General features: G+C 52.3%; 1 protein-coding gene across 4 annotated transcripts in view; it reads right to left on the bottom strand.

Moving 5' to 3' along the window:
* Positions 1–329: 329 nt before the first annotated feature.
* RPH3A (rabphilin 3A) overlaps positions 330–24842 on the bottom strand; it is a 32255-nt gene continuing 7742 nt past the window's right edge. For 2 of the 4 annotated variants that reach the window (XM_064674942.1, XM_064674943.1), the window contains 20 exons: positions 23723–23945; positions 23276–23290; positions 22379–22513; positions 14362–14491; positions 13666–13752; positions 13084–13249; positions 12638–12682; positions 10213–10350; positions 9995–10090; positions 9793–9852; positions 9498–9722; positions 8453–8532; positions 7811–7885; positions 6575–6684; positions 5841–5967; positions 5359–5415; positions 5022–5173; positions 3978–4059; positions 3369–3465; positions 330–3014 (listed from right to left, as the gene is read on the bottom strand). In XM_064674942.1, coding sequence (XP_064531012.1) covers positions 2884–3014; positions 3369–3465; positions 3978–4059; positions 5022–5173; positions 5359–5415; positions 5841–5967; positions 6575–6684; positions 7811–7885; positions 8453–8532; positions 9498–9722; positions 9793–9852; positions 9995–10090; positions 10213–10350; positions 12638–12682; positions 13084–13249; positions 13666–13752; positions 14362–14491; positions 22379–22513; positions 23276–23290; positions 23723–23799 — 2085 coding nt within the window. In that variant the 5' untranslated portion in view covers positions 23800–23945 and the 3' untranslated portion in view covers positions 330–2883. The remainder of the gene's footprint in view (positions 3015–3368; positions 3466–3977; positions 4060–5021; positions 5174–5358; positions 5416–5840; positions 5968–6574; positions 6685–7810; positions 7886–8452; positions 8533–9497; positions 9723–9792; positions 9853–9994; positions 10091–10212; positions 10351–12637; positions 12683–13083; positions 13250–13665; positions 13753–14361; positions 14492–22378; positions 22514–23275; positions 23291–23722; positions 23946–24842) is intronic. The other 2 variants (XM_064674944.1, XM_064674945.1) reach the window with 2 other exon arrangements.

Below are 24842 nucleotides of genomic sequence, written 5' to 3' on the forward strand. Positions count from 1 at the left end.
TTAACCCAGATATTCCCAACACCATTCCTGCTACCTCCCAGGAGCAGAGGAGCCAAACCAAGCTCTGCAGAATTGTGACCTCTTCCCCCGTAGAAGAACCTGCACCCACCGCCCCAAACTCAATATCCCAAACCTAATCCAATGTCCCACCACAAATTCCCACATATGAACCCACAGGGTTCATATTCCCACAGGGAATGAAAGAAGCCAAAAACCACATTTATTTTTTTCTTTTCCAATAGTCTCACTTTATTAGATACCACATCAAGAGAGAATGTTGTGCTGCATGCAGCGGAAGACTGGAGTATTTCTAGTTCCTGTGTAACATTTTGTTTTTCTCTTAATAGTTGTAAACTGATATTTTGCTGTAAAATCACTGCATGCGACTTTGAATGCAAACAGCAGTAGAAGAGGCTTTTATTTTTATTTTTTTTTGTTGTTGTTTTTCACCATTCCCAATCCAGATGTGCATGCTTTATTTACAACGAAAAGAAGTCATTCAGGGCAGAAATTACCATCAGAAAAACTGAGAAGAAGGTGGCAGAGACCAGGACCGTGGTTTGCACAATACTGAGGAGATTGGCAAGTTGCACTTGATTTTTGTCAGTGTAAAAAGATGATTTGAGTATCCTTTGTTCAAAGGGAAAGCAGGCTGGACAGAGAATGGCAATACAGGACGGGGTAATGGCAACCTTAATTGAGTTGTTCTGCACATACAAAGGAGGTTGGGCTGCTGCAGGGCTGGGGGACATTGAGGAATTCCTTAAATAATGTTTTTTAAAGGTAATTTTACCCCAGTTACCCATTTCCCCAGCATAGCTCTGGGCCCAACTGCTGCTCTGAGATGAGCAGGGAGGGATAGGGCAGCACAGAATAACTGATCCATTGATCCTGGAGTCCAACCATCCCCCAGCTGAACCAGCTGGGCAGAGCAGTGAGATTTCAGCACAGGACAGAGAGGGAAACCATCCCAAAGAATAGGGTCGTTTCAGTCTAGGTTGTGGACAGTCTGGTTCAAAGATCTCATTCTTACTGGCACAGAGTCAAGAACTCCATGAAAGAAGGGCAAAATTTTCAAGTATCCTCTTCCATTACACTCTCTGTGCCATAGGATGAGTCTGGGGTGATGGAAGAGGTCTCCCAGCTCAGGCCGGACAAAGCAGAGGATGCACAGGGTGGTTTAGGTTGGTTTTCCCCACCTGGTGGTCCAAGGATGGGGAGCATGGGGGCTGTGGGAGGCAAGACAGACCTCCTTGGATGTGTAGACCCTGGGCTGGGCTGGGGCAGGGGTGCTCTGCAGCAGCAGCATCACTCCACACACGGGGGTTCATGTCACCCAGAGCCGGTGACATTACTTGGCACAGAGCTACGGGGACGGTCACAGAGTCTCAGCATTCAGAGGAAGTTCTGCTGGGGGAAAAAGACTATTTAAAGAAAGTATCAAGAAAACAACTCATCCAACTCAAAGGAAAGAGCTGCCCAGGCCACAGGACAGCTCCCCAGCCGACTGCAGCAGCGGGTGCACGGGGAGTCATGGAGTGAAAGGGTTGAGGTTTCATACAACATGCTCAGTGTGTAGCCCACTGACAATATATTCCATAGTGCTTATTGTGCTACTATCAACTATGCTTGAGGTTATCCAGAGCCAGCAAATGGTACCAAACCTGACCAGCATCAGTCTGAGAATGTCTTTGCTCTCCTGCTATCGAGGACAGATTGAACAGCTCCAGGAGATAACTAAAGCGCAGGTTGAAGACAGTGGTTCTTGTGCAGAATCGGAAACAAAACAAAACCAAAACAACCAAAGTTTGGAAGACCTCTAAACATCCCAGCTAATTTCAGTAGTTGTGGTGTTTTGAAGCAATTCAAAGCAATAATCCTTGCACACAGCTACTTGGTGGGAAGTGCCATCTCCCTCGGCTTCCCTCCTGAGCGTGGCACGGCAAACGCTCGGCAGCAGGAGGGGTGGTCTGAGGGGGCCCAGGGACTGCCCTCAGGGCTCAGTCACTACTACACAGCTCAGAGGTGAAGAGGAGGTAGTCACAATCTTGAAACACGGGTGGGCTCCTACAGCAACAGTGTGTGAGTTCCTCAGGCAAAAGGAACCACATGAACCAACCCAAACCTGCTTCCCTGCGAGCACAGAGCTCCCTATTCCTCATAACTGTTATTGTGTTATTGGTGGATCTTCTCAGCAAAGGATGTGCCACAATATTGCTCAAGTGGACCAAACCAGAAGTAAAGCTCAAGCAGGACTCGCAGGATTACATCAGTGACACAGGCTTTGGCCTAATCATGACAACACAGACACCAGGAGACGGTGACGACCCACACCAAAGCCAAAGAGCTTTTTCATTATTGCAACTGAGGTATCGATATCACACAAGCAGAACAGGCCGATGCTCCAACACCAGCACTCCACACCCCAGTGCCTGACAGGAGCACGGCCAGACTGGTGGCTGCACATCCCACTGGGAGATACCAGAGCCACAAGCCAGTGGCAATGGGATGAGCCAGAGGAGCAGAGGCTGGAGGAACACAGAGCATCGGACACACAACGGGAACGCTATCACAGGGCGTGTGAGACCAGTGAGAGAGAGGAACAGTCAGGAGGGAACTATTGCTTGACAAAATTACACACCAGGGGAACTCAATGACCTCCCTCCCAAAACAAAAAATAAACAGAGGAAGAGAATATGAAAGGTCGGGGTTGGTTTTCAGGTGGAGGTGAGGACGGAGGATGCTCAGAGGAGGCAGAAGAGCATCGCTGCCCTGGGACCGGAGGCTGTAGCAAGGCATGACTGCGCTGGAAGACGGACATCAGAGATCTACAAGGGCTTGGCAGAGGATGGGCTGTTGGGGAGCGTGGGGCAGCAGCTCCCTTTAATCACTGGCAACATGGTTCTCGTTTTGGAGGGTGTGCCAGCGCTCAATCTTCTTGTCCTTGTTCTTCAAACATTCATACCAGTGTTTCAAGCGCTCGCCCTTGGCCGTAATGCCGAGCTGGCAACCGCCTGGGAGACAGGGAGAGAGGAGACATGGCATTCAGAGGGGATGCTGATGTTACAGTAAATCCCTCCATAGGGACAGAACTCACATTTGCAACACTTTTTCCACCTCCTGGATCAAAAATCTCATGGAAACACCCCGACATGCTTTGCTTGCCCAGAAGGGCCCCCTGGGATGCAGGAGATGGGCAGCACAGTGCGTGCAGTGTATGTGGTGGTCTGATACAAGCATCCCACCAGCTTCCATGGTCCCACCTGGGGTTCCTCACAGGGCAGGTGACCTACACACCCCTCCCATACAGCAAACACTGTCTTGGGCACCAAAAAATGCACCCCAGAGTGCAGAGACTTTCAGCTCACCAATGTAGTCATTGGATTTTCCGATGTCGTAATCCCAAACTGAAATGTCCAGTGACTTCTTGGCCAGATCACTGTGTTTTATGTCATAGAAGAACTCCTGCAGAAGTAGAAAAACACATCACGTAAAGCATTCCAGGAAAACACTCCCCAAAACCTGCAGCTAAGGGATTGCACATGTTCTCTGTACAGCCTGGATTCAAAATCCAGTGAGAGAAGAGTTAAAATTAATGAAGGGAAAATGCTCCTTCCCTGTAGTGCCTCTTCTCTCAGGATGACAGGAGCTGAGCTCACTCCCTGTACCTACTTGAGCCCTTTCCAGGTGTCCCATCAAAGCAAAACCAGTGGTGGGACCCCAGGGGCACCCATCCCACCCACACCCCCCAGCCAGGGAGACACAGAGTCAGCAGCACCAGCAGCAGGGAGGCTTCAGGGCGTATGTGCTGCCTGGCCCCGTGGCAAAGTCATTCCCAAAATACTGCTGGAAACAGAAGTGGGAAAGGAGCCTGAGCAAGGAATCAAACCTCAGAGAGTTTGTCTTCCACCTCCTCCACACAACACAGTAATTAGCTAAATTGATTTATTAATATAAAAAAATAGATCCATCCCTACCTCGTTAAACTCAGGATTCAACGTTTTCTTCTTAATCTGTGTCTTGTGCTTGGCCTTTTTTCCCATATCAGGTTTCAGCCAACTGGGGGTAACAGAAAACAGCTCAAAACTCAAGTGCAAGAACAGTGGGAGCTTATAAGCTTAAAAAGTGAGTTTCTGTGCTAGAAAAAAGGGCACTGACTATATTTATTTAAGGCCAGACTCCCCATCTTCTAGAGAATATGGGAAAAATGTGGGGCTGGGGCTGTGCAGCCTGGATGGAGATCCAGGACTCAGTTGTTCTGAGTTGAAATAATTTAAATCTATGTTCAAAGTTGATTTTAAAATGCAAGTTCACCATCTTATGTTCGTGGAAATTGAAAATATAAAAAAAATAAAGAGAGACTGAGAAGGTAAACTGCTCAGTTCCACCTCAGCTATAAAGAGATGTGCAAAGTGTTCAACACGAGAGTTATTGAAGGAGTTTTAGGGAGAACAGAGGTTTTTTCTGAAGGCAAAGAGAAAACAGCAATGATAACCTCACCAGCAATGACTGCAGGGTCCTCACTGTGTCACAGTTTATGAGGTTGGAGTAAAAACAACTCCCACATTCCCAGGAGCCACCCAACCATCGGAGACAGAGATAGACAAGGCGATCCCTGGGCTCCCAGCTTCACCCAGCACGTGGGATTATAAGGCAGGAAGTGGGGCATGGAGGGACATCAAGCCACCCCTGCCCTGCAGCCACAGTGGGTCAGAGATGGAGAGAAGGACCCCCTGTTCTCCTTGACATGAGGTCAAAGGTTGGACTCAACGGCCTTGGAGGTCTTTTCCAATGATTCACTGATTCTACATGAGGTGACCATTGGATCTGGGCATTTGGGGACCTACAGGGAGTGATGGAGCCAAGGGCTGGGTCAGTCTCAGCCACAGTGGGGGCACTTCCACCATGCACAGTTACTGCTGGCGGACAGCTCCTCCTGCACGAGGTCTGCAGTGGCTTTGGAAGGAATTCCCAGCCCACCAGCTGCTGCCTGAGGACAGCCATCCCCAGGGCTCACTCACAGCTTCACGAAGGGGTCCGAGTACCCGTTGGCGTCCATGGCTGCCAAGTGCACGCAGCGCACGATGCCCACGATGAGCCCGCCCTGCTGGGTGCTGTACATGAGGGACACCAGGATCTTCCCACGCTCCTCCACGTCCCCACCACGATCTACCTGCGGGGGGAACACACCAGAGATGGGGACAGGGAGGCTGAGCCAGGAAAATGTCAGCAGCAGAGCAGATGAGACAGGGTGGACAGAAGGGAACCTCATTCTCCATGAGGGGTGGGAAAACAGGCTCACACACAAGAGACAGTGAGTGAAACATGCAAGGAGCGTGTTGTCCTCCAAGGACTTACCTCCTCTTCATACAGAGCCATCCCACGGGATGCACCGGTTGTTCCAGCACGTTTCGTCTTGGATGAGAAAGGGAAAAAGAGACTGCCATGAGTGACCACAGCTGGGATAGAGCTCTGGGGGCTCAGCCCAGCTCCTTTGCTGGGCTGAGGAATGTCCATCTGCTCCATCAACCTTCACCTCAGCAGATCCTACACTGGGGAGCAGAGCTCAGGGACAGAGCAATCTGCCCTCTCCTCTGCAGTGACAGCACCAACAGGAGAGGTCTCCAGAGTCACTTCCCCTGGATTCCCACCACACTTTTATCTCCTGGCCTGGATGTGCCGTACCAGACCAGACACAGGTGGGAATCCAGCTCCTGAAGGTGCCAGTGAAGTCAGGCACCTCCAGCTCCAACCCCAAACCCACCCCAACCTCCCTCACATGGCACTTGTTTGCAGCCCCAACACAAAGGGCAGCAGAAGGAAATCTCTCAGACACTCACTGGTATTACTCTCTCCAGGCAGATGTTGAAGTTCTTTTTCTGATTCGCTTTGAGTTTTTTCAAGGAAACTCGAGTTTCTCCAATAAACTCGTTGTGGCCAAATTTGTCCTCATCACACACTGAGATCCTGAAGGGAAGAGGAAAAGGTGGAACATCAGCCAGGCTGGAACAGCACCTCACTCTGGAGCTAAAGCCACCTCTGCAGGGGCACTGTTGGAGGGGTGGACTGAGCAAAGTCCCCCTAAAACCACCCTCCATCTATCTCTCCTCTGATAAGAGGAGGAATAAAATCAATCTTCTGGTTGGTCAAAAAAAAAAAAAATCAACATTTTTAATATCTGCTCTGTGATAGGGGAAGAGATCAACAATGGAAAGGTGGAAATTTTCTGCAGGAAGGAAAACATCAAAAATTTTTAGAGATTATTTAAATAGACATCTTAATATTCTGCTGGGATATTGTTTGGTCAGCACAGATACACAATATGCACATCTCCATACTGATAAGAATTATAGTGATGCCAATAATTTAATATTAAATTACAGGGCCAAAATGCTTTTTCTCCACTTAAAAGGACCATCCAAATCAGAAAGTTCATGGTGATTTTTAACCAAAACCTCTGTGTTTCCAGGTGCCCCATCACCCCCTGTACTTTGCTGCCAGTGCTCTCCTCCATGTGAGGAGCCCCACAGTCCCCATCCCACCCCTCCACGGGATCCCAGGCTCCTCTGCTTGCCTGAGGGTTTTCCTCTGCATGTCCTCATCCGTGATGCCGTGGTACACCAGGGTCTCGTTCCACACGGGGTTGCGGGTGTTGCGCAGCGTCTTCGTCCTCAGCTTGTTTGACTGCAATGGCAAACACACAAACCACGGCATGACTACAGCCCTGAACTCCCCCCACCGAAATCCCAGCTCCTGGCAGAGATGCTCCATCCCATCTGGCTCACGAGAGGTGGTTTGACTGGGTTGTGCTGGTGAGGCATCAACTCCAGGTGAGCATCACCAACCCAACAAGGTGGACCTTTACAGGAGCACCGGGGACTCGGTGACACGTGGTGGCCAGAGCAGCCTTCACTGCCTGGTTTTTGTCACTCCCTGGGATCTATTCCCTCAAGGACACTTGTACAAGGAAGAAGGTGCACAGGGCAGGCTGTGGGGGCTCAGGTCATGGTCCTCATGGTCTAAAGGAGGTGGCAGCTGGGGAATCGAGGAGCTCTGCCACTTGATCATGTGTCTTTCACAAACACATGTTAAACATTAAAAAAATTTAAAAAAAAATCAGCAAATGAGAGCAACAGAAATCAAAGCAATTCCCAAGATCACAACACCTTGATTTACTCTGCACAAGATCAGAAATCCCAGATGCATAAAAGCAAACCTGTAAATATCAATCCAATGGCTTTATTTTCTGGTTTCCCCTTGTTTTATACTTAGTTACTCTGAGCAAAAATCTGCTGCAGGGAAAAAACTCTGCACCTCCTGAGCAAAGAGCCAGCACTGCTGGGCCAGTTCTGGTCATCCCTTCCTCCAAGGTTGCCCCACTAAGATCAGCTTAGCTGGGTTGGGGAGGGAGATTTCCAGGGATTTTCATGACAGAGCCAGAGTTTCCTCAACAGTTCTCTCCTCCCAGCTCTAACAAGAACATGTTGCAGCTTCAAAGCAAATGGGTAGTTAAAATTTTGGCAATAAATAGATTCTTGGTCAGATGTTTTGTGATGCATTAACAGTGTTGCCTCCTCTGGAGCGTCCCTTCATCTCTGAGCAGATTCCTGCCTGCAGGATGAGCTGTTCCTTGGGTCTGGGAGAGCATCTGTGAACATCATCACTGTTCAGAGACACCCCCAGGGTAAAACAGCAGCAGTGAGCGAGAAATCAAGGGGGGAAGTCTGATACAAGGAAGGGGCCTGAAGGGGCTCTGAGAAACCTCTGCTCCATCCCAGCCCAAAATGCACCAAACCAGGCAAAGCCTCACCTTGCTGGCTCCAGGCAGGAGGTGCAGCTTCACGTAGGGATCAGCCAGGCCATTGGAGTCCATCGGTTTTAAGCCCTAAAATATGATTAAGAGAACATGGCACATAAATCCTCCTTCAGCTGAGCCAGGGAAGAGAAGAAGCTGTCCATGAAGCGACTCAGCAGAGGAAACGTGTTCAGTGAACCAAGAGCCTCGTTCTCTGCCCCGAGCAGTCGTGGGTGCCACGATGTGCTGAAACATCAGACTCACTCGAGGAAAAATCATAATTATAGAACCACAGGATGGTTTGAGGTGAAGACACACCAAATATCACCAAGTTCCAACTCCCTGCCATGGGCAGGGACACATTTCACCAGACTTGTCCGACCTGGCCTTGAACAGTTCCGGGCATGTAGCAGCCACAGCTTCTCTGGGAAGCCATCCCAGTGCCTCACCATCCTCACAGATTTCTTGGATCCACTCAAGGAAAAGCCCCACAACTTTCCCCAGCCAGAATCAGTTGTGCCAACAGGGTCAGGCTGAGTCTCCCAAGGGAGCAGCCTCTGTCTGCAGCCACATGGCTTCCATCTCATCACACCAAAGAAACTGGAAGCCAGATGGACTTAAATTGGGGACAAAATGGGAAAAAAGAGGAGCACTTACCTTGGCCTTGATGAGGGTGCAGTGCAGGGAGCTGTTCTCCTGGTCGTAGAGCAGGCTGAACTCCAGAGCTCCCAGCGTGGCTGACAGAGAGGGAGGAGGAGTTGGAAATAGCATCTTGTTAAAACCCCAGCCAATAACTGCATTTAGTCAGCCCTGATTAGTAATAATTAGAAAGATTTGTGGGTCAAATGTAGAAGCTGTTTAACGCACATGAGACTGTGCTGGCACCGGCCAAACTGCCACAGATCCAGCTGGACTCAGGAGCTCTGGTCAAAGCCTTACAGAGGAGGGACTGCCCAGGGAGGGCAGCCTGGGACTCTGGAGCTGGATTCAATATTCACCAGGCAGAGAAGGAGTAACCCTACAAACCAGCTCAGGGACAGCATCTTCTCCCAAGGCTGAGAGTCAGGGCTTGGCCCCCAAAATGGGAGAAACCAACTCAGGCTTGTCTTCATGTGATCACCAGGAAAATACAACAGAGATGAAGAGAAGGCACAGAACCTCAGCTGGGTCCAGCTGCTCCTACCCAAGCACCTGCTCCTGGCCCCAAGCAGCTCTTCCCACCCAGGATGTTCTCCTACAGATGCTCACCCTCCCGCAGCAAATTCCCTTTCTTTTAGGGGAGCAAATGGCTGAACACCAAGATCTCAGGGTGCAAAGGGATTGCAGCCACCAAGCCCTTCCTAGGCAGGCCAGTAGTGTTTCTCAGAGCAAAGGATGCTCAGATGGAAAGAGGCAGATGCCTTAGGGACTCCAGTATGGAAACAGGAAGGTGACGTAGGCTCACAGCCTGAATCATCACATCAGAGCTCAGTGTTTGGTGCAAAACCAACTGAAGATCCCGTGGGCTGCACGAACTGCACTGAGCAGGGACAGCCTGCAAGACCCTGCCCCGATCACAGGGAAGCAGAGTTCCCCAAGGATTCTCCCAGCCGGAGACCCACCACCTTACCATACGAGTCAGGCTCCCCCAGCGATCATCTCCTCAAACTCTCATGCTTCCCAAAGAACAGCTCCCTCCCTTCCATGCACCCTGGGTACGTACTGCCTTCATCAGAGTCATAGCTGTTGGCATCCTCCTCCTCCTCCTGGGGCTGCTGCTGCTGCCGCTGCGGGGCTGCGGATGCGGGTGTGGCGGCGGGGGGCTGCTGGAAGGCGGGGGGCTGCCAGGCCGGCCTCTCCTCCCTGGCGGGGGGTGCAGCGTAGCCCCCTCCTCGCTCCTCCCTGGCGGCAGCGCGGGCCGGCTCTGAGGGTGCCAGCGGTGGGCTCGCTGCGGGAGGGACCCCGTTAGCACCCCGTGGGCTCTGCCCCCCAGCCCCTCACAGACAGCTCGGTCTTACCTTGTCTCTCCGGGAACCGCCCGCCCGCCCCGGGGCTCGGCCTCGCTGCTGCCGGCGGCGCTGGGGACAAACGCAGCATCACCAGGGAGTTCACTGAGAGGTGCTTCCAGCCCTCTCCCCGACCCCAGCACCGCAATTCCACAAACAAGGCATTGAGGTGTCCCCAGGGACTGTTCCTGGTTGCATCCCCGTCACATCCTACCTGCGGGTGCTGCCGCCGGAGCGGGACCCGCAGTGGGTCCGGCAGTGGCTGGTGGGGGCGGCCGTGAGGCTTGAACGGAGTTGGTTCTCTTCACACCTGCAAGGAGGGGGCAGAATCAGCACAGACAACCCTTAGACAGCTGTCAGCCTTGTGCCCCCCAGCCCTCTCCTCCCAAGGGTGCAGAAGCAGGCACAGGGATGCAGGAGCACAGTTCTCACCAGGGCTCCTGCTGACCCCGCTCTCGGCACCGTAGTCCCGGCTCTCGGTGTCCCCACCGGTGTCCTCGCTGCCACACGGACCCGCCCGGCCCTCGGCCGGCCTGCGGCTCCCCCTGGGGGATGCCGTCGTGTCGCTGCCTGCGGGAGAGGGATAAAGGCAGCTGTGAGGCTGGAAAACCAACCTCCCACCCCTGGGTGAAACTCAGTCTGGGTGTCAGCAAGAGGAGGAGAAAGAGGATGGGCACAGCCACTACGGCATCACCCCCAGAGTTTTGACGACTGCAACAGGAGGGCTCTGCACCACCAAACCTTCACACAGCAGTCAGGAAAGCCCAAAGGACACACCAAACCATGGGAACACCAAGAGATGCAGGAATCCCATGGGAAAACAAGGCCAGAGGCATCCATCACCCAGTCCTCAGCACCCATCAAACCCCTAAGGCATCACAGCTCCACAGTCCCCAGGACAGGGGGATCATATTTTCCTTTTGTTGATCATCTTCTGTTTATTAACAAGACAAGGGTGGCAGCTGCCTCTGCCTCTCACTTCCATCACCCAGCAGATAAATCCCAGCCACACGCTCCAGGGTGCCCAGAGCTCTCTGTGGTGACAAATTGCAACCCACAGATGTGATGGAAAAGGTCCCGGCGCTCACCTGGCTGGCACTGCAGATGCCAGGTATAAATCTTGGCTGTGACATAAATGGGATGTTTCTCCTTGGCTGGGCTCTCAGGGTCACCGGAGAAAGCGAAACGCAACAGATTGTAGGTGGGGGAGAGGAGGGAGGGAAAAACACCGGGATGCTGAAGAGCAGAGAGGAGTGGAAACGAGCATCCAGGCCCAGGAGCCCCGTGGTGCAGAAACAGCAGTGCAATAAATAATTTTCCAAGGGAGCTTTAGGAAAATCATGGGCACAACGTGAGCATGCTGAGCACCGAGAGGGACCTGCAGAGCTGGCAAAGCCTCCCGGACTTGCAGGAGCCAGAGCTCAATAAAAGGTGCCTGTTGTGGGGCTGGGAAGCTCAACAGCACCAGCTACTGTTGCGATTAAATCACCTTAATTAAGTGGTTTCCCCAAGTGCTGCTGCATGGGAAGGGGAAGATCATCAGCTGGGAGCACCAGGCTGGGCACAGGCTCATCTGGAGCTCCCCACAGGGTTGTGACTAATCCCAGGTACCCACAGTGGGTGCCGCCCCATGGGGCTCACCCCAAAACACCACCCAGACACATAGGATGTGTCTCCATCGTGTGGGCTGGAGGGATCACAGCTCAGAGAAAGGCTGTGCCACCAACACGGAGCCACAACTGGGAACTCAAGCACGGCCACTGCCACAACAGACCCTGAGCTAAAGGATGGGTGGGATGGAGGGGACCACACCAGGGGAAATGTCCTCTCAAACCCCTACTGCCTTCTTCGTAAGGAAGGAGAGGAAGAGGAGGGTTTGCAGCCACTGTGCTGCTCTCATCTTAATGACTGTCCAGCCAGGGGCAGGTGGTGTTGGGGGGCGTCTGGAATCCTCAGCACCTCAGCACTCTGATGTGGAACTGTGAAAATGGGGGATATTACTCAAAATTAACTCCCAGTGAGACCTTCTCAGTCTCTCCAACTCCCGTACAGGAGGGTGGAGCCAGGTGGGGGTCAGACTCTGCTCCTGGGGAACAAGGGACAGGACAAGAGGAAACAGCCTCAGGGTGTGCCAGGGGAGGTTTAGTTTGGATAGTAGGGAACATTACTTCACTGAAGGGGTTGTCTAGCCCTGGCGCAGGTGCCCAGGGCAGGGGTGGAGCCACAATCCCTGAAGGGATTTAAAAGCCATGTAAATGTGACACCTGGGGACATGGGTTAATGGTGGTCTGGACTCAATGGTGTTAGAGGGCTTTTCCAAACTAAATTATTCCATGATTCTAAGTGGTGGAGGGGCAAGGTCTTACCACAAAAACCCCCCAGTGCATCCTCCCCCTGTTCTGCCTCCCGCGCACAGCACAAGCCTGGGCACAGCTCTGTGCTGGTGCCCTTCGGTGGGGGAAACCAGAGCAGAGCAGCTCAGCTGCTCCATCCCTTGCAGACATGCACAAGCCCCCACAAACCTCCAGGAGTTTCTCCGGGAGGTTTTCCAAGGACTGCCATTAAATAAGCAGAAAATCTCCTGCCCCTCACAGCAGGACCCACCACCCACAGAGGCAGCTCCGCTCAGCGCTGGAATCGCAGCCGCTCAGCCCCGGCGTGTGCAGGGGGTGGGGAAGCCCAGGAATAACTCAGTCCCCGCGTGGTGGGCGGCAGCAGCAACGAAAAGGTCCTGCTGCAGCCTCCCATGGGAAACTCTGCGGGAAAACGTCATGGGAATGGAGGGAAGGAGAGAGGGGACTCAGCACAGGCGGCACCAGGGCAGTGGCACGGGGAGAGGGTGAAGGCCGGTGCTTACCCTCGGCGTCCGGCTCGGCTGGGGGGGGCCCGGCCTCCGCCTGGCCTTGGGGGCACAAACAGAGCGAGAAGGGGTGAAGCTGCAGCCCACACTCCCCCCAACACCAACCCTTATTTCCCTTTTTATTCTTATTTTTCCCAGGCTTCTCCATCACCGTGTTCATACCCAGGCACTGCCCAAACTCCTGATCCCCACCCGGGGCTGCTTTGCTGAAGGATGTTCCTGCAATCCCATCCACCCCCGACTTGGACAGCCTGGATAAAGCCTCCGCAGGCAGGGAGGGCAGCAGGACCATTTCTACGCTCTTTGGGACACAGGCAGCAGCCACAGGACTGCTCTGGTGCTTTTTCCCAGAGTTTTCCCGTGCCAACAATGTGGAGAGACCCAATACCACACCGGGAGCACCCCTGCCAATGCTGGGGGGGTCAGCACCCGCTGTCACCTACCTCGGGTGGGTGCCCGGGAGGACACTTTGGGGTCTGGGGTAGGCGGTTCTGCCGGGCTGGGCTCGCTCGGGGCTTGGGGTCCCTTGTTCTTGCTGACGGGCATCGGCTGGGGCAACATCTGCTTGGGCAAACCCTTGAAGAACCAGGCACCAGAGCGCTTCCACACCTGGGGGAGCAGGGAGAAGGCTGGCATCCATGTCTTGGGAGGGGTCCTGGGGACTTCATCCCCCTGCACCAGCAGGTGGAGGACACACAACTCCACATCCCCACCCTGCAGCCCATGCTGTTAATTAATTAACTCTTTGGCTCATGCTGCAGGCAGCAGACAGTCAATCTGCCCACAACAGCCTCTGCGACACCAAGACTTTGTTTTGGACTAATAAATGTCATTTTATGTAGAAAACAAGACCATGCTGTAAGAACCAGACTCGAGCAGCTGGGCAAGGCTTAGTGGTGCTGAAAATCCCTGGGAGCTTCAGTTGGTCCCATCTGGGAGGTCTGGGGTGGGGACAGTGCACAGGGTGACACCAAGGGCAGGGACCACATCCCTGGGGCAGGGGGAGCCCGGGGGGCCACACTCACCTCCCGCTGCTCACTGCAGATCTTGCAGAGCCAGATGGCGTGGGGCCGGTTGTTGGTGGTCTGCACCCCGCACTTGGTGCAGACGTTCTGCAGAGAAAACAAAAGTTCTGGCCACTGCAAGGTCCCACCACACCAGCACCACCAGTGGGATGTTAATGAAGGCTGGTTAACGAGAGCTCTCCCAGCACAAGCACCAGTGAGCACAGAAACCCTCAGAGATGACCTCTCATGCCACGTGTGGAGGGATGTGGGGCTAAAGAAACATGCCCCCAAAGACTGAGGTTCCCCCAGAGCTGAGATGCTCTCCCAGATTTGTCAATAAAACCCTCCCCAAGGATCGTCCTGATGCTCTGTGTGAGCCATGTGTGGCAAAGCAAACTCCTCCTTTCTCCCTGCTCAGAGCTACAGGAGCTCCACTCTGCTGGACCCCCTCGCTCACAAGCACCAACCTCATTCAAAATTATCATTTCCAACTGCTAAAAGCCCGAAATAAATTGAAATAACAAAATAAATTGAATTTACAACCCCTGAGCCAGCCAGTCCACACAGCATCCCTGCAGCAGGTTCCTGCAGTCAGGAACGATTGCTGGGGGATTCCTTGGGGGCCACAGGCTGTGGGGATCAGGGATGAGCTCTGAGGGTCTGGGGGCTGCTGTGGGGGTTCGGGGAGGGGCAGGGCACAGGGAGGGGCCTCACCTTCTTGCAGTCCTCACACACGACACAGGCAGACCCACGCGGCCCCAGCTGTTCCCCACACAGGATGCAGCGGTTCACCCCGTCCCCCAGCACGCTCCGGCGCATGTCCTCCAGCCTGGTCATCAGCCTCCTGGCAAAGAGGGGACAGGGAATGTCAGGAAAGGCTCAGGATATTGGGGTCAGGGTCCTGCTCCTGAGGGGCAGCCACTGCCTTTGGTCCGGCCACTCCTTTTCCTTGGGCAGCTCCTGGTAGAGAATCTCCCCTTCCAACTGTGGGAATGCAACAGGGGAAAAGACGTCCCAGTGGGATATAATACTCCAGCATGTCCTTTATACTTCATATTGCACAATATTAACTTCCACTGATGCAGCCAGAGAGCTGACACCAGCCCCAGCTCCACGTACATGCATGTGGAAATCCATCCAAGGCAGCATCTCTACAGAGAGCAGTTTAGCATCAGTGAAGCAGCTTTGTCCCTAAATGGAAACTTTTCCACCCAGTGACTGCTCACGAAGAGCTGCAAGAAATCCTGGAAGGGCTCTAGTAAGGACTGAATGAATTAATTAGCTTTCTTATTAATTAAGGAAAAATATTGCCTATAGTGGAAATTATGGAAATTCTTTAAATGAAATGCTAAAAGCCCACTGGAGAACAGGTTATAAAAACACACCTTTGGTTCCTGCAAAGGTAGAAAAAAAAAAAAGAACAGTTAGGGAAGTTCTGGAAAACCAGCATTGGCAAAAGGAGTTTGGGAAGCAGGAGGGAGCTGCCAGCATCGTACGCTCAGTTAACCCAGAATCCTGGCCCTAAAAATAGCACGAGAAGGGAAAAAGGATGCATTATTTATGCCATTCAGTGAGGAAGGAGCAGGAATGAAGGAAGGGAGGAGGAGATCCAAGCCCACCAGAGAGAGCAGCCCCCGAGGCCGCCATCCCCCTCGGCAGCCTGACCCAAATCCGACAGAGCCGCGAACACGGCGCGAAAAACAGCCGGTGTTGGAAAGACATTTTCCCACATGTCTCATGACACCTTTGGATTTATGGTGACTTGGCTGCCAACACCTTTGAAAGGCTCATAAAGCTTCCATCCACACAGGGTGCCTCTGGTTTGGTGTCCAGCCACTTGCAGGACGGCTGGTATTCCATGGGCTCCATGGGGAAAAGCTTGATGAAGGAACAGCAGCAAGAGGGGGAAAAATCATGCAATCATAGAATGGGTTGGGTTGGAAGGGACCTTAAAGATTATTTAGTTCACCCCCTGCCACGGGCAAGGACACCTTCCACTAGCCCAGGTTGCTCCAAGCCCAGTCCAACCTGGCCTTGGACACTTGCAGGGATGAGGCAGCCACAGCTTCTCTGGGTAACCTGTGCCAGGGCCTCACCACCCTCACAGGGGAGGATTTCTTCCTAAAATGAAGCACTGTGGGACGTGCAGCCTAGCACAGCTCAGAAATTCCTCACTGCAGTCAACAGGAGCATCTCAAAGCACTTCACTAGCCACCACATCAAGTCCAATGTGGGGATGCAGCTCCGTGACTCCGCAGACATTATCCAACCAAAGCCACGTTATCACATCATCTTAGTTAGGTGGGAGACAACAGCTCTGCTAAAACCCACCGGGGAATCTCCCACTCCTCCCCATGGGCTCCAGGCTGCCAGTGTGGAGGTGCCTCCTGACAGTTCTTAATGAACCTGCACAGCCCGTTCCCAGCAGGGAGATGGGATTGCTGGGCTGGGTGGGCAGCAGCAGAGCCAGACGGAGCCAGCAGTGGGGAGAAATCGCTGTTTTCACAGTTGCAGTGTCACCAGACAGCAGATGGAGGAGTTCACAAGTTCCTTCAGTCTCCATCGCCCGCAGCTCTGGCAGCGACAGGACCACGGGGGCTCTAAAAACAGCAATTCTGGTTTGCAGCCTTTCGTTAAAAAATAACATCCTTGGACCATGGTGAGGGGATTTTGTGCTTTTCCACTTCATGGAGAAGGTGCTCCAGTGCTGGATGGAGCTTGCAGCAACCTGGTCTAACAGAAGGTGCCCTTGCCCTTGGCAGGGGGTGGAATCAGATGAGTTTTAAGGTCCCTTCTAGCCCAAACCATTCTGGGATTTACTCAAGAGATGTGACTGTCCATCCCTACCCATCAGCACCCACCCTTGGTGCCTTTCCCAAGCTCCATGGCCAGCATATTTTGCTGCAAACACGGAGCTCCCAGCGACTTCAGCAGAGCTGCCTCATCCCATAACCCCCAGCCAGCAGTATTCCAACAAAAACCTGGAAACTGGCTGTTCCCCAAACGTTTCTTATTTAAATGAAATGAATCCCTGCCCATGCAGTGCAGGGTCCCCACCAAGAGCCCCCAACAGCAACCAACCAACAACCTCCAGCTTTTGTGGCAGCACATCATTCCCACCTCACCAGGGGGAATATTCTGGGGGGAAAAAAAAAACCTTTCTTTTCCAAGCAGCAAAGCACAAGCACCTCCTGCAATCCCCCCCCAGGCTGTGCTGCCAGAGCTCCAAGCAAAGCAGCTTCCCGTTGGAAATCTGCAAGCCCAAACAAACTTATTATAGAAACTAGAACAAATGGCACAATCAAAGGGATAAAAAAAAAAAAAAGGGAAAAAGCCTTTGCATTTCAAGAGATTCATTATTTAGCTGCAAAATCTCTCCCAGTCTCTCATTTAGCACAAGCGGCTCCTTAAGTGGTTTTTTAACCAGTGGAAGAGCTCAGCAGCCAGAACACACACCTGTGGCACCCGTTGCAAGCCAAGCACATTTCCTTAATTAAAACATCCCTTCAAGAAGGAAAAATTGGGCTTTTTTTTTTTTTTTTCCATGATTCAAACGCTGCTGGGAGAGAAGTGGATAAAAAGTTAAAGTCCTGGGGTGAGCTTGGCAGAAACAGCCCTGGGAAAGGGGGTGTTGTGTTGGGACCCCTGGGCTGGGAAGCTCCTGATTAAGTAATAACCGGGAGCAAATAGCCCAGGTTTCTTTCCAGCTCCATCCAGCACCTCCAGAGCCCCATTTCCACACGGTCTCCCACCAACAACCAAGGGAAGCCCTGCTCTTGCCAAGTTTTCTGCCTTTCCCAAAGCTTTTCTCTCCCCTAGATATGATTTCTTTATCATTTTTATTGCCCTCCAGTTCATCCCTCTCCCTCACACATCTCCAGGGCTACACACCTTCCTTGCCATTGTCTGCCCTTCCAAGTGCCCATCCCTCTGGCCTCTGTAGGACTGCCCTTAAAGAGCAGGAAATATCCTTCAAATTGTTAAAATAGGGGGGGAAAAAGCCAAGAGAGGAGTAATTGAAGCTGGTGGCAGGGAGCTGGCTCAGCCCAGCACCCAGAGCCAGCCCTGTGGAGCAGGAGAACATCCATCACCCGCCAAAGAAATACGGATTAGTCACTGATGGGAGCGCGATAGGAGCAGCTGCATCTGAAATGCTCCACGTGCACCTGAGATAACAGCAATAAAACATATTAATGATAACATATTAACGACCCAGCCCCATAAATATGGTTTGGAAGAGGAAGGTGAGCAGCCCCAAGGCAGTGAGCCAGCCCTCCCCAAGCATTCCTGCCCACACTCCAGAGCCCTGGAGTGGGCAGGGAAGGGCTCACGGTCACAGGAGACCTGCAAACATCTCCCATGGTCTGTGGCATCCCCACAGGGATGAGGGACCACCTTAGGCTGGGCTCAATCCTAGACAGGATGGAACTGGTGATGGGTTTGGCAGTGTTGGGTTAATGCTTGGAAAAGACCTCCAAGATCATCAAATGCAACCTAAATGATCTGATGGAACTCTCAGTGCTGCAGCATCAGCGTTTTCTCTTGCACCAGGACCAGAGGGATGCAGAGAAGGACAGAGAGACACTGGAATTAAGTGCTGATGATCCTGGAAAACAAGACTTAACAGCAGGGCAGGCACACAAGAGTTTGTTGTGTTTAAATATTCATTGCCACTCAGAAGTTAATGGTAAAGATGTGCTTAATGGGTTTTGTGCCAGGGAGGACATTTAATGCTGTAAAGGAGGTAGGAGAAGGACCTGATCCATGAGGAACGGCCTGATCCAGGGCATGATGAGCCAGGTGCTCCCCAGCACCACGTGGGAACCAGCAGGGACAGACTGAGCCACCAAAAAACCACATCCATGGTCAAAAGAAACTCCAGTAGAACACAAAGGAGGTCACAAAGTGCCTCCAGGATTAAGCACTGCTTTGCCTCCATGGGGAAATCATGTGCCTTAAAGGGCTGAATATTAAATTAAGGCTAATTTTAATGGCATAAAAGAGACAAGAAAAGCAGCCAAGCTACAGATTAAAGAAAACATAATTAAAATTGGGATGGGAAATGAGAAGCAATTTTCCTCCCCTACAAGTTTGCAGGTGACTAAAGGTAAAGCACCATTTGGACTTTTCCAGGCTGAGCCCTCACCATGGAGAGGAGATGCCCACAGAGGCCACAGGGACCTGTGTTTTTCCAGATATCCCATTCCATGTTCATGTGCTCGCTGCCTCCCAGGATGTGTTACAGGAGGGTTGTTACTTTACAGGGTCATCCCAGCCTTGGAAATAAGAGAGGAGGATATTTTTTTTAGGGAAAAAACCCAACCAAAATCCCACAAAAACTCAAGCAGCATGAGTTGTCTCCCAGCCATGAATCAACCTCATCTCCTTTAGAAGTTGGCATCTTGGGAGACATTCCTGCCTGTCTCCAGCAACCTCCCTGCCCTTCCTTGACCCCTAATTTTAGTTTTATGTTGCCTGCACACAAGGAAGAAGAGCTGAGGCTGTGGTCACCAGTGAGCCTCCCTGCTGCTGGTCACCAAGGTTAATGACTTAATCCCCTGTGATTTCAGCCATCTGCTCCAGCATTATCTATGTGTCATCCCAGCAATAAGCAGCCAAATTAAAATGCAATCCTGCTCCAGAGCTGGTCCTCTCAGAGGAAAGGTGAGAGGCTGTGACCCATGGGGAGACAGTTAAGCCACAGCACTTTTGGAGGGGATCCAGGAGCCATATGTCACCTCACCCCTGGGAGAACCAGCTCCATGCAAGGCACTCTCCAGAAATATCAATTTCTGACTTTGGGTGATTTGAGATCTTTCCTTCAATGCCAAGAGCAGGCTGGAACTCATTAGGCAGCAGAGCAGACTCGGTGTGTTATTGATGGCACCCAATTATAGATGCATAATGGAGTCAATTAGTGCCTGCAGGTGCTCCTGTGCCAGCTGGGAAGAACAGGCTCCTCCTGGAGTGCAGCTGGAGCATCACCACCACCATCACTGGATTACCACCAGAGCCGGCACAGGGACCCCCTGAGCATGAGCCAGGCCAAGCAGGGAGTGAGACAGGACAGCAGCAGATTCATCCCTGCCAACGTGGACCTCTGATCCCTCTGCCCAACAGCTTTCAGCCCCTGTGTCCCTCAGCCAGCCCAAGGGATTATCCTCCTCACCCAGCAGTTGTCAAGTCCTTCATCAACTCCAGCCGGACGTGCTCTTGCTGTGTCATGTTTAAGATGATTTCAGCTCCTATTTATCCTTCTCTGTGCCATGAGACAAGGATCCAGCCAAAAAAAGCCCCACACAAAGTGTCCCTGTCCTACAATCCTCATCAGCATCCAGCTCATGCATCCCACGGGCTCCATCCACCCTTGCGGCTAAAAATACTCCTTCACTGGATTAATTTGAGCTGGGTTTGACACAAAGTCCAATTCCACAAACAAGATCTCAACAAGCAGCATCGACTTGTTCCCAACCCAGCCGAGGTAAGGGGCTGGTGGGACAGAGGATAAAGGAGAGGGAGGGAACTAAACTGGGAGAGACATCAGGCACAAGGAGGTTCATCTGCAGCCAGCACCAGCTGTGGGATTCATGATTGCTCAAGTATCAGATGTAAAGCTCAAATGAACCCCTCAAAAACATCCACTTAACTCCAAATATTTACCACATATTCCCACTTTGGAAGGCACGCTCACTCCACATGAGCTCTTCCTTATATTAACCAAAAACAAAATTTTCATGGAATGACAGAATGGTTGGGTTGGAAGGGACCTTAAAGCCCACCCAGTTCCACCCCCTGCCATGGGCAGGGACACCTTCCACTAGACCAGGTTGCTCCAGGTTGCTGGCCTTGAACACTTCCAGGGATGGAGCAGCCACAGCTTCTCTGGACAAGTTTTAATGGATCTTTTTTTTCCCTTCTCCCTTACAGAGAGAGAAAATCCCAGCAAATCCCAGAAACTCAGGCTTTCCAGGAGCAGCATCCCGGAGCAGCCTGTCGGACCAAGGTACATCCATATCCGCTGCCTCCCTGCCAGAGGCCAGCCTGGCAAACCCGGATTATTTTGTAATATAAGGAGCTCTCCTGGATAAGGTCCGAGCAGCTCCTGAACGGATGATTCCGTACGAGACTGATCCAGGCGCTGTCCCATATTTCTGGAGCTGAACATCCCACAGCTCTTGTTGTGCAAGCCAACAAACACAAAGGGGCTGGCATGGCTCCCGCTGCGCCTCCACGCAGGGGGGGAATCAGCTGCGGCAGCACATCCGCCAGCATTCCCGGCTCCCAGTCCTCCGCCCGGCTTTTCATGAATGAGAATGAGCAAACCTCCTCCTCCTCGGCTCACGAAGGCGAAAGGGAGGCTTTCTGCAGGCTGGCAAACAGCTGCACGATGCAAAATAAATCTCTCCCCCCTCTCTGCTGAAGATGATTTATGCCTGATCCAAAGAGCATCACGTTTGAGAGTAGTTCTTACAGGGCTGCAAATGGGCAAAGCCGGGGAAACGCTGCTTGTAAGCACTTCTGGGGAATGAATCACCACCATTCACAGCTACTTTCACCTGGTTTCTGCCAAAAAGCCGGGAGAGGAAAGCGCTACCTGTTGTAAAGTGAGGTGATGCCAAGCTGGGGAGGCATCTTGAGCCTGGGGGAGCAGCACATCCAAGGGGCATTGCCAAGCCCTGGCAGTGAAAACAACCTCTGTCAAGGCAAAACCTGTCCAGGCTGTTCACAGACCACTCCTAACAAAGGATTTCTGCAAGTGAGTAAATAAATCCACCAGTTTGGAGGCCACAGGGTGCAGCCAGAGCACACCACGGTTTCACCACAAACACTCAATATTTAAGTGTTATTAAGGGACAGCAAAGCTTCCCCAAGCTACAAGATGAGCTTTGGCATTCCCAGAGCAGTGGAGAGCACAATTCCTGCCTGGGCCTGAGTATGTTCCCTCCAAGGGAAAAAAAAAAAAGCCAGATGCTTAAGCTCAGCAAGAAGAAACTGTTCCTCTGTAAGGAAAACAGGTGTGATGCCTGACAAATGGGATTATGGAGATCCCACTGGAAAACCAGCCCCAGCAGAGCAAGTTGATACCTCATTACCATTATTTCACCTGATACCTTTGCCCAGGAAGAGCAGAGGGGCAGGAAAGGAAACACAGGCTCTTCTCACCCTCTGAATGGGTGCCAAGGATGCCCCCAGTACCCTTCAGTGGTCATGGGTACCCCAGAATCCCCAGGAGCTGGTCCCAGCACGTACCAGCCCTGAGCATCACTCAGGCCTACTGAGCCTCAGAGACAGCTCATTTCAGGGTGGCAGGAGAGATTAACCACAGGGATGGATCCATCACCACTCCAGCCCCACGTCTGTTTTCCCAAAACAAGACAGCCCCTCTCAGTGAGCCATGACTTTGCCCACACTCACGGGGGCTCAGGCTCCTGGACAAGCAGCTTCACGAAATGACATGTTATTAATGATCCCTTTTAGACTGAAAAAACCGGCTGACACCATAAATCCTTGGCCCAAACTCCGTGGCACACAGAGCAGGAGCAGCACACAGAGCAGATCCCTCCCCTGCGCGCAGGTTCCTCCTGGCTGAGAACCAAAGATCCCCCGCAGGCTCCTTTCAGGAGAAACACTGCAGTGCAGTAGCTGCTTCCCAGGAAAGCAGCCAAGCAGGAGCTTCCTCCCATGTCCCTCTGGACCTCCAATGCCACCAGTGCCACCAGCACTGCCTTACCCGATGCGCTCCTGCTCCATCTCCTCCATCTTCTCGGCGCGGGCGATGACCCTGTTGATGATCTCCTTCTCCTCATCCGTCAGCTCCTCGCCCTTGCGCTGCCGGTCGGCTTGGCCGCCCCAGCCGGAGGGGAGCCTGTGGGAACAGGGATTCATCCATGGATCCATCCGTGGATCACACGTGTGATTCATACCATGGATGTGTGCGGGAACAGCCAGGCACCAATCCCCAAACCCAAAAGCAGGGCTGTGATATCACCCCACCCCTCAAATCCCTTCTAGCTGCAAATGGCCCTCCACCCCGGTTGGAAGCTCTTATCTCCATTTTTTTAGGGTTTCATATGGAAACACTTGTTTTATATGGATAAAAAATTCCTTTATAAAAATATTCTCATTATTTCCACGTTTCAGCCAACACAGTTCACTTTGCAGCCTCCTCTCCACTGTGGAACACCAGGTTTGCCAGTGAGCCGCGGTACCGGGGTGATGGAGCAGGAGTGGGTGGGGGTTTTTTGGGAACATTTCAGCAAACATGGGACTGTTTCCTCCTCTAACATCATTTCCAAGGATCCTTTCGCCCAGCCGGGGTGTCAGGCAGCGATAACCTGGTGACAGGGTAATGTCTGCCACTCAGACTGGAACAACAAAGGATGCAAAAGGCAAATGTCCCTCACACCTTTCATCTTTCTGCTCATCTAAAGACCTTTCCTGTGTATTTTTCTTCCTGGACTGAATGCAACTGCATGGTCTTGAACCTTAAATGCATCAAAACCGCATGCAACACTTCCCAAACTCTTTTTTTTTTTTTTTTGGCATCTAAAACAAGGCTTTTCATATTTTCTCAAAACCATCAGAGGAATAAGTTAAAAACAAAAAAAAAAGCAAGGGAGATACTTACTGCTCCTTCTCGCTGCTGGGAGGCACAAGAAAGAGAGGGAATAAGGATTAGAGCAGGGACAAGGGCAGCTCAGCCTGGCACAGCCGGTGCTCTCCCCAAAGCAGCTTCAAACACGAGCTTTGCCCAGCCCCTGCATCCTCCAGGCTCCCAAAACCTGTACCCAACCATGGGTGCTGCCACCACCCACCCGGCCAGGACAGAGATGGATGGAGCACCTCCCTGCATGGTGACCACACTGGAGAACATCAGGACAGACAGATGGGGCTCCTCATCAGCACCACGGGTCCGTCCCCATCACCTGCTCAGGAGGTTTAGGGGGTAACACCACAAAACATCCTCGTCCAACCAGCACAAACCCAGTTCCTGATGTTCCCAGAGGAAGACCCTGTGTCACCTCCCACCCTGGGGACTCTCCTCCTTCCCGCAGCCCCAGTCCCCTCCTCTCACCTGGCTCGGACAGACATGGTCCTGTCGCTGGGGCACATCCACCGGTCGGAGCTGCCGCCCACCACGGCGTCGGTCATCGCCCGCTCCCGGGGCACTCGGGGACTGGCTTCAGGGACACCAGTGCCCTGATGAAAAGCACCAACGTGGCACACTGGGCAAGTCAATCACCTCAATTGCAGACAGCAGCGATGCCAATGACGGTAACCCAGAGCTTTCAGCCAGGCTGGAGGGGAAAAAAAAAAACACATGAAAAATCCCAAAAATCATACCTGGAAAGGCTTTACGTTTGGCATTAAGAGGAACTGGAGCAGGAACATTACTTTGGTGACTGTCTTGATATTCTGTATGAGACACAGGATCCTACCACCACCCCCCTCCCAGGAGGCAGCGCAGCCACGCTCGGCACAGTTGTAATTAATGAGATACCCGACCTCACATTAATTATGAGGCTTCAGAGCTGGGAGGGAAGAGAGTGTTCCATTTCAGAGAAACATCTACAAACCACGGAACTTTCTCCCCAAAACCCAGCACGTCTTGCTGTCCTTCCCCAAACCACCTCCCCTCTTGAACAAAACTCCTCCTTTTTTATTTTCGTTTACTAAAGGTTTTGCTAAATGGATCCATGTGAGGCACTGAGGGAGGACATGGGAACAGGACCAAACACGATGGTCTGTCCACTCTTCTCCAAGAGGTTCGTCAAGAAAGAGTTCTTCAAACCCTCCTCCTTTCAGCAAAACTGATACTATTATTAACATACAAATTGATATCAAATCCACAGCCTGTTTCATATTCCCATATTTTGGAGGTGTTTTACCCCTCCACCCACCCCCCTAATCCCTGCATGAGGATGACAAAGTCCAAACTGATAGTGACCAGCATCACCCACAGAGCAGGGGTGGATCCATCCATCCCATCATCTCTTCTGAGTGAAAACCAGTGATTTTATGGAAGGCGATCACCTCGGGCAGAGCAGCATCCCCCAAACCCAGCCCAGGGCAGGATCCATCCCCCTGCACAGCCCCTCACCCCTGCACGGTGCCAGGGATGATGACACTGCCAGTCACTGTCCCACCTGGACCACTCCCAGGATGGCCCCCAAGGGCAGCTGGTGTGTCCAGGG

The sequence above is a fragment of the Pseudopipra pipra genome, chromosome 18 (genome assembly GCF_036250125.1).
Source record: "Pseudopipra pipra isolate bDixPip1 chromosome 18, bDixPip1.hap1, whole genome shotgun sequence".
NCBI lineage: Eukaryota > Metazoa > Chordata > Aves > Passeriformes > Pipridae > Pseudopipra > Pseudopipra pipra.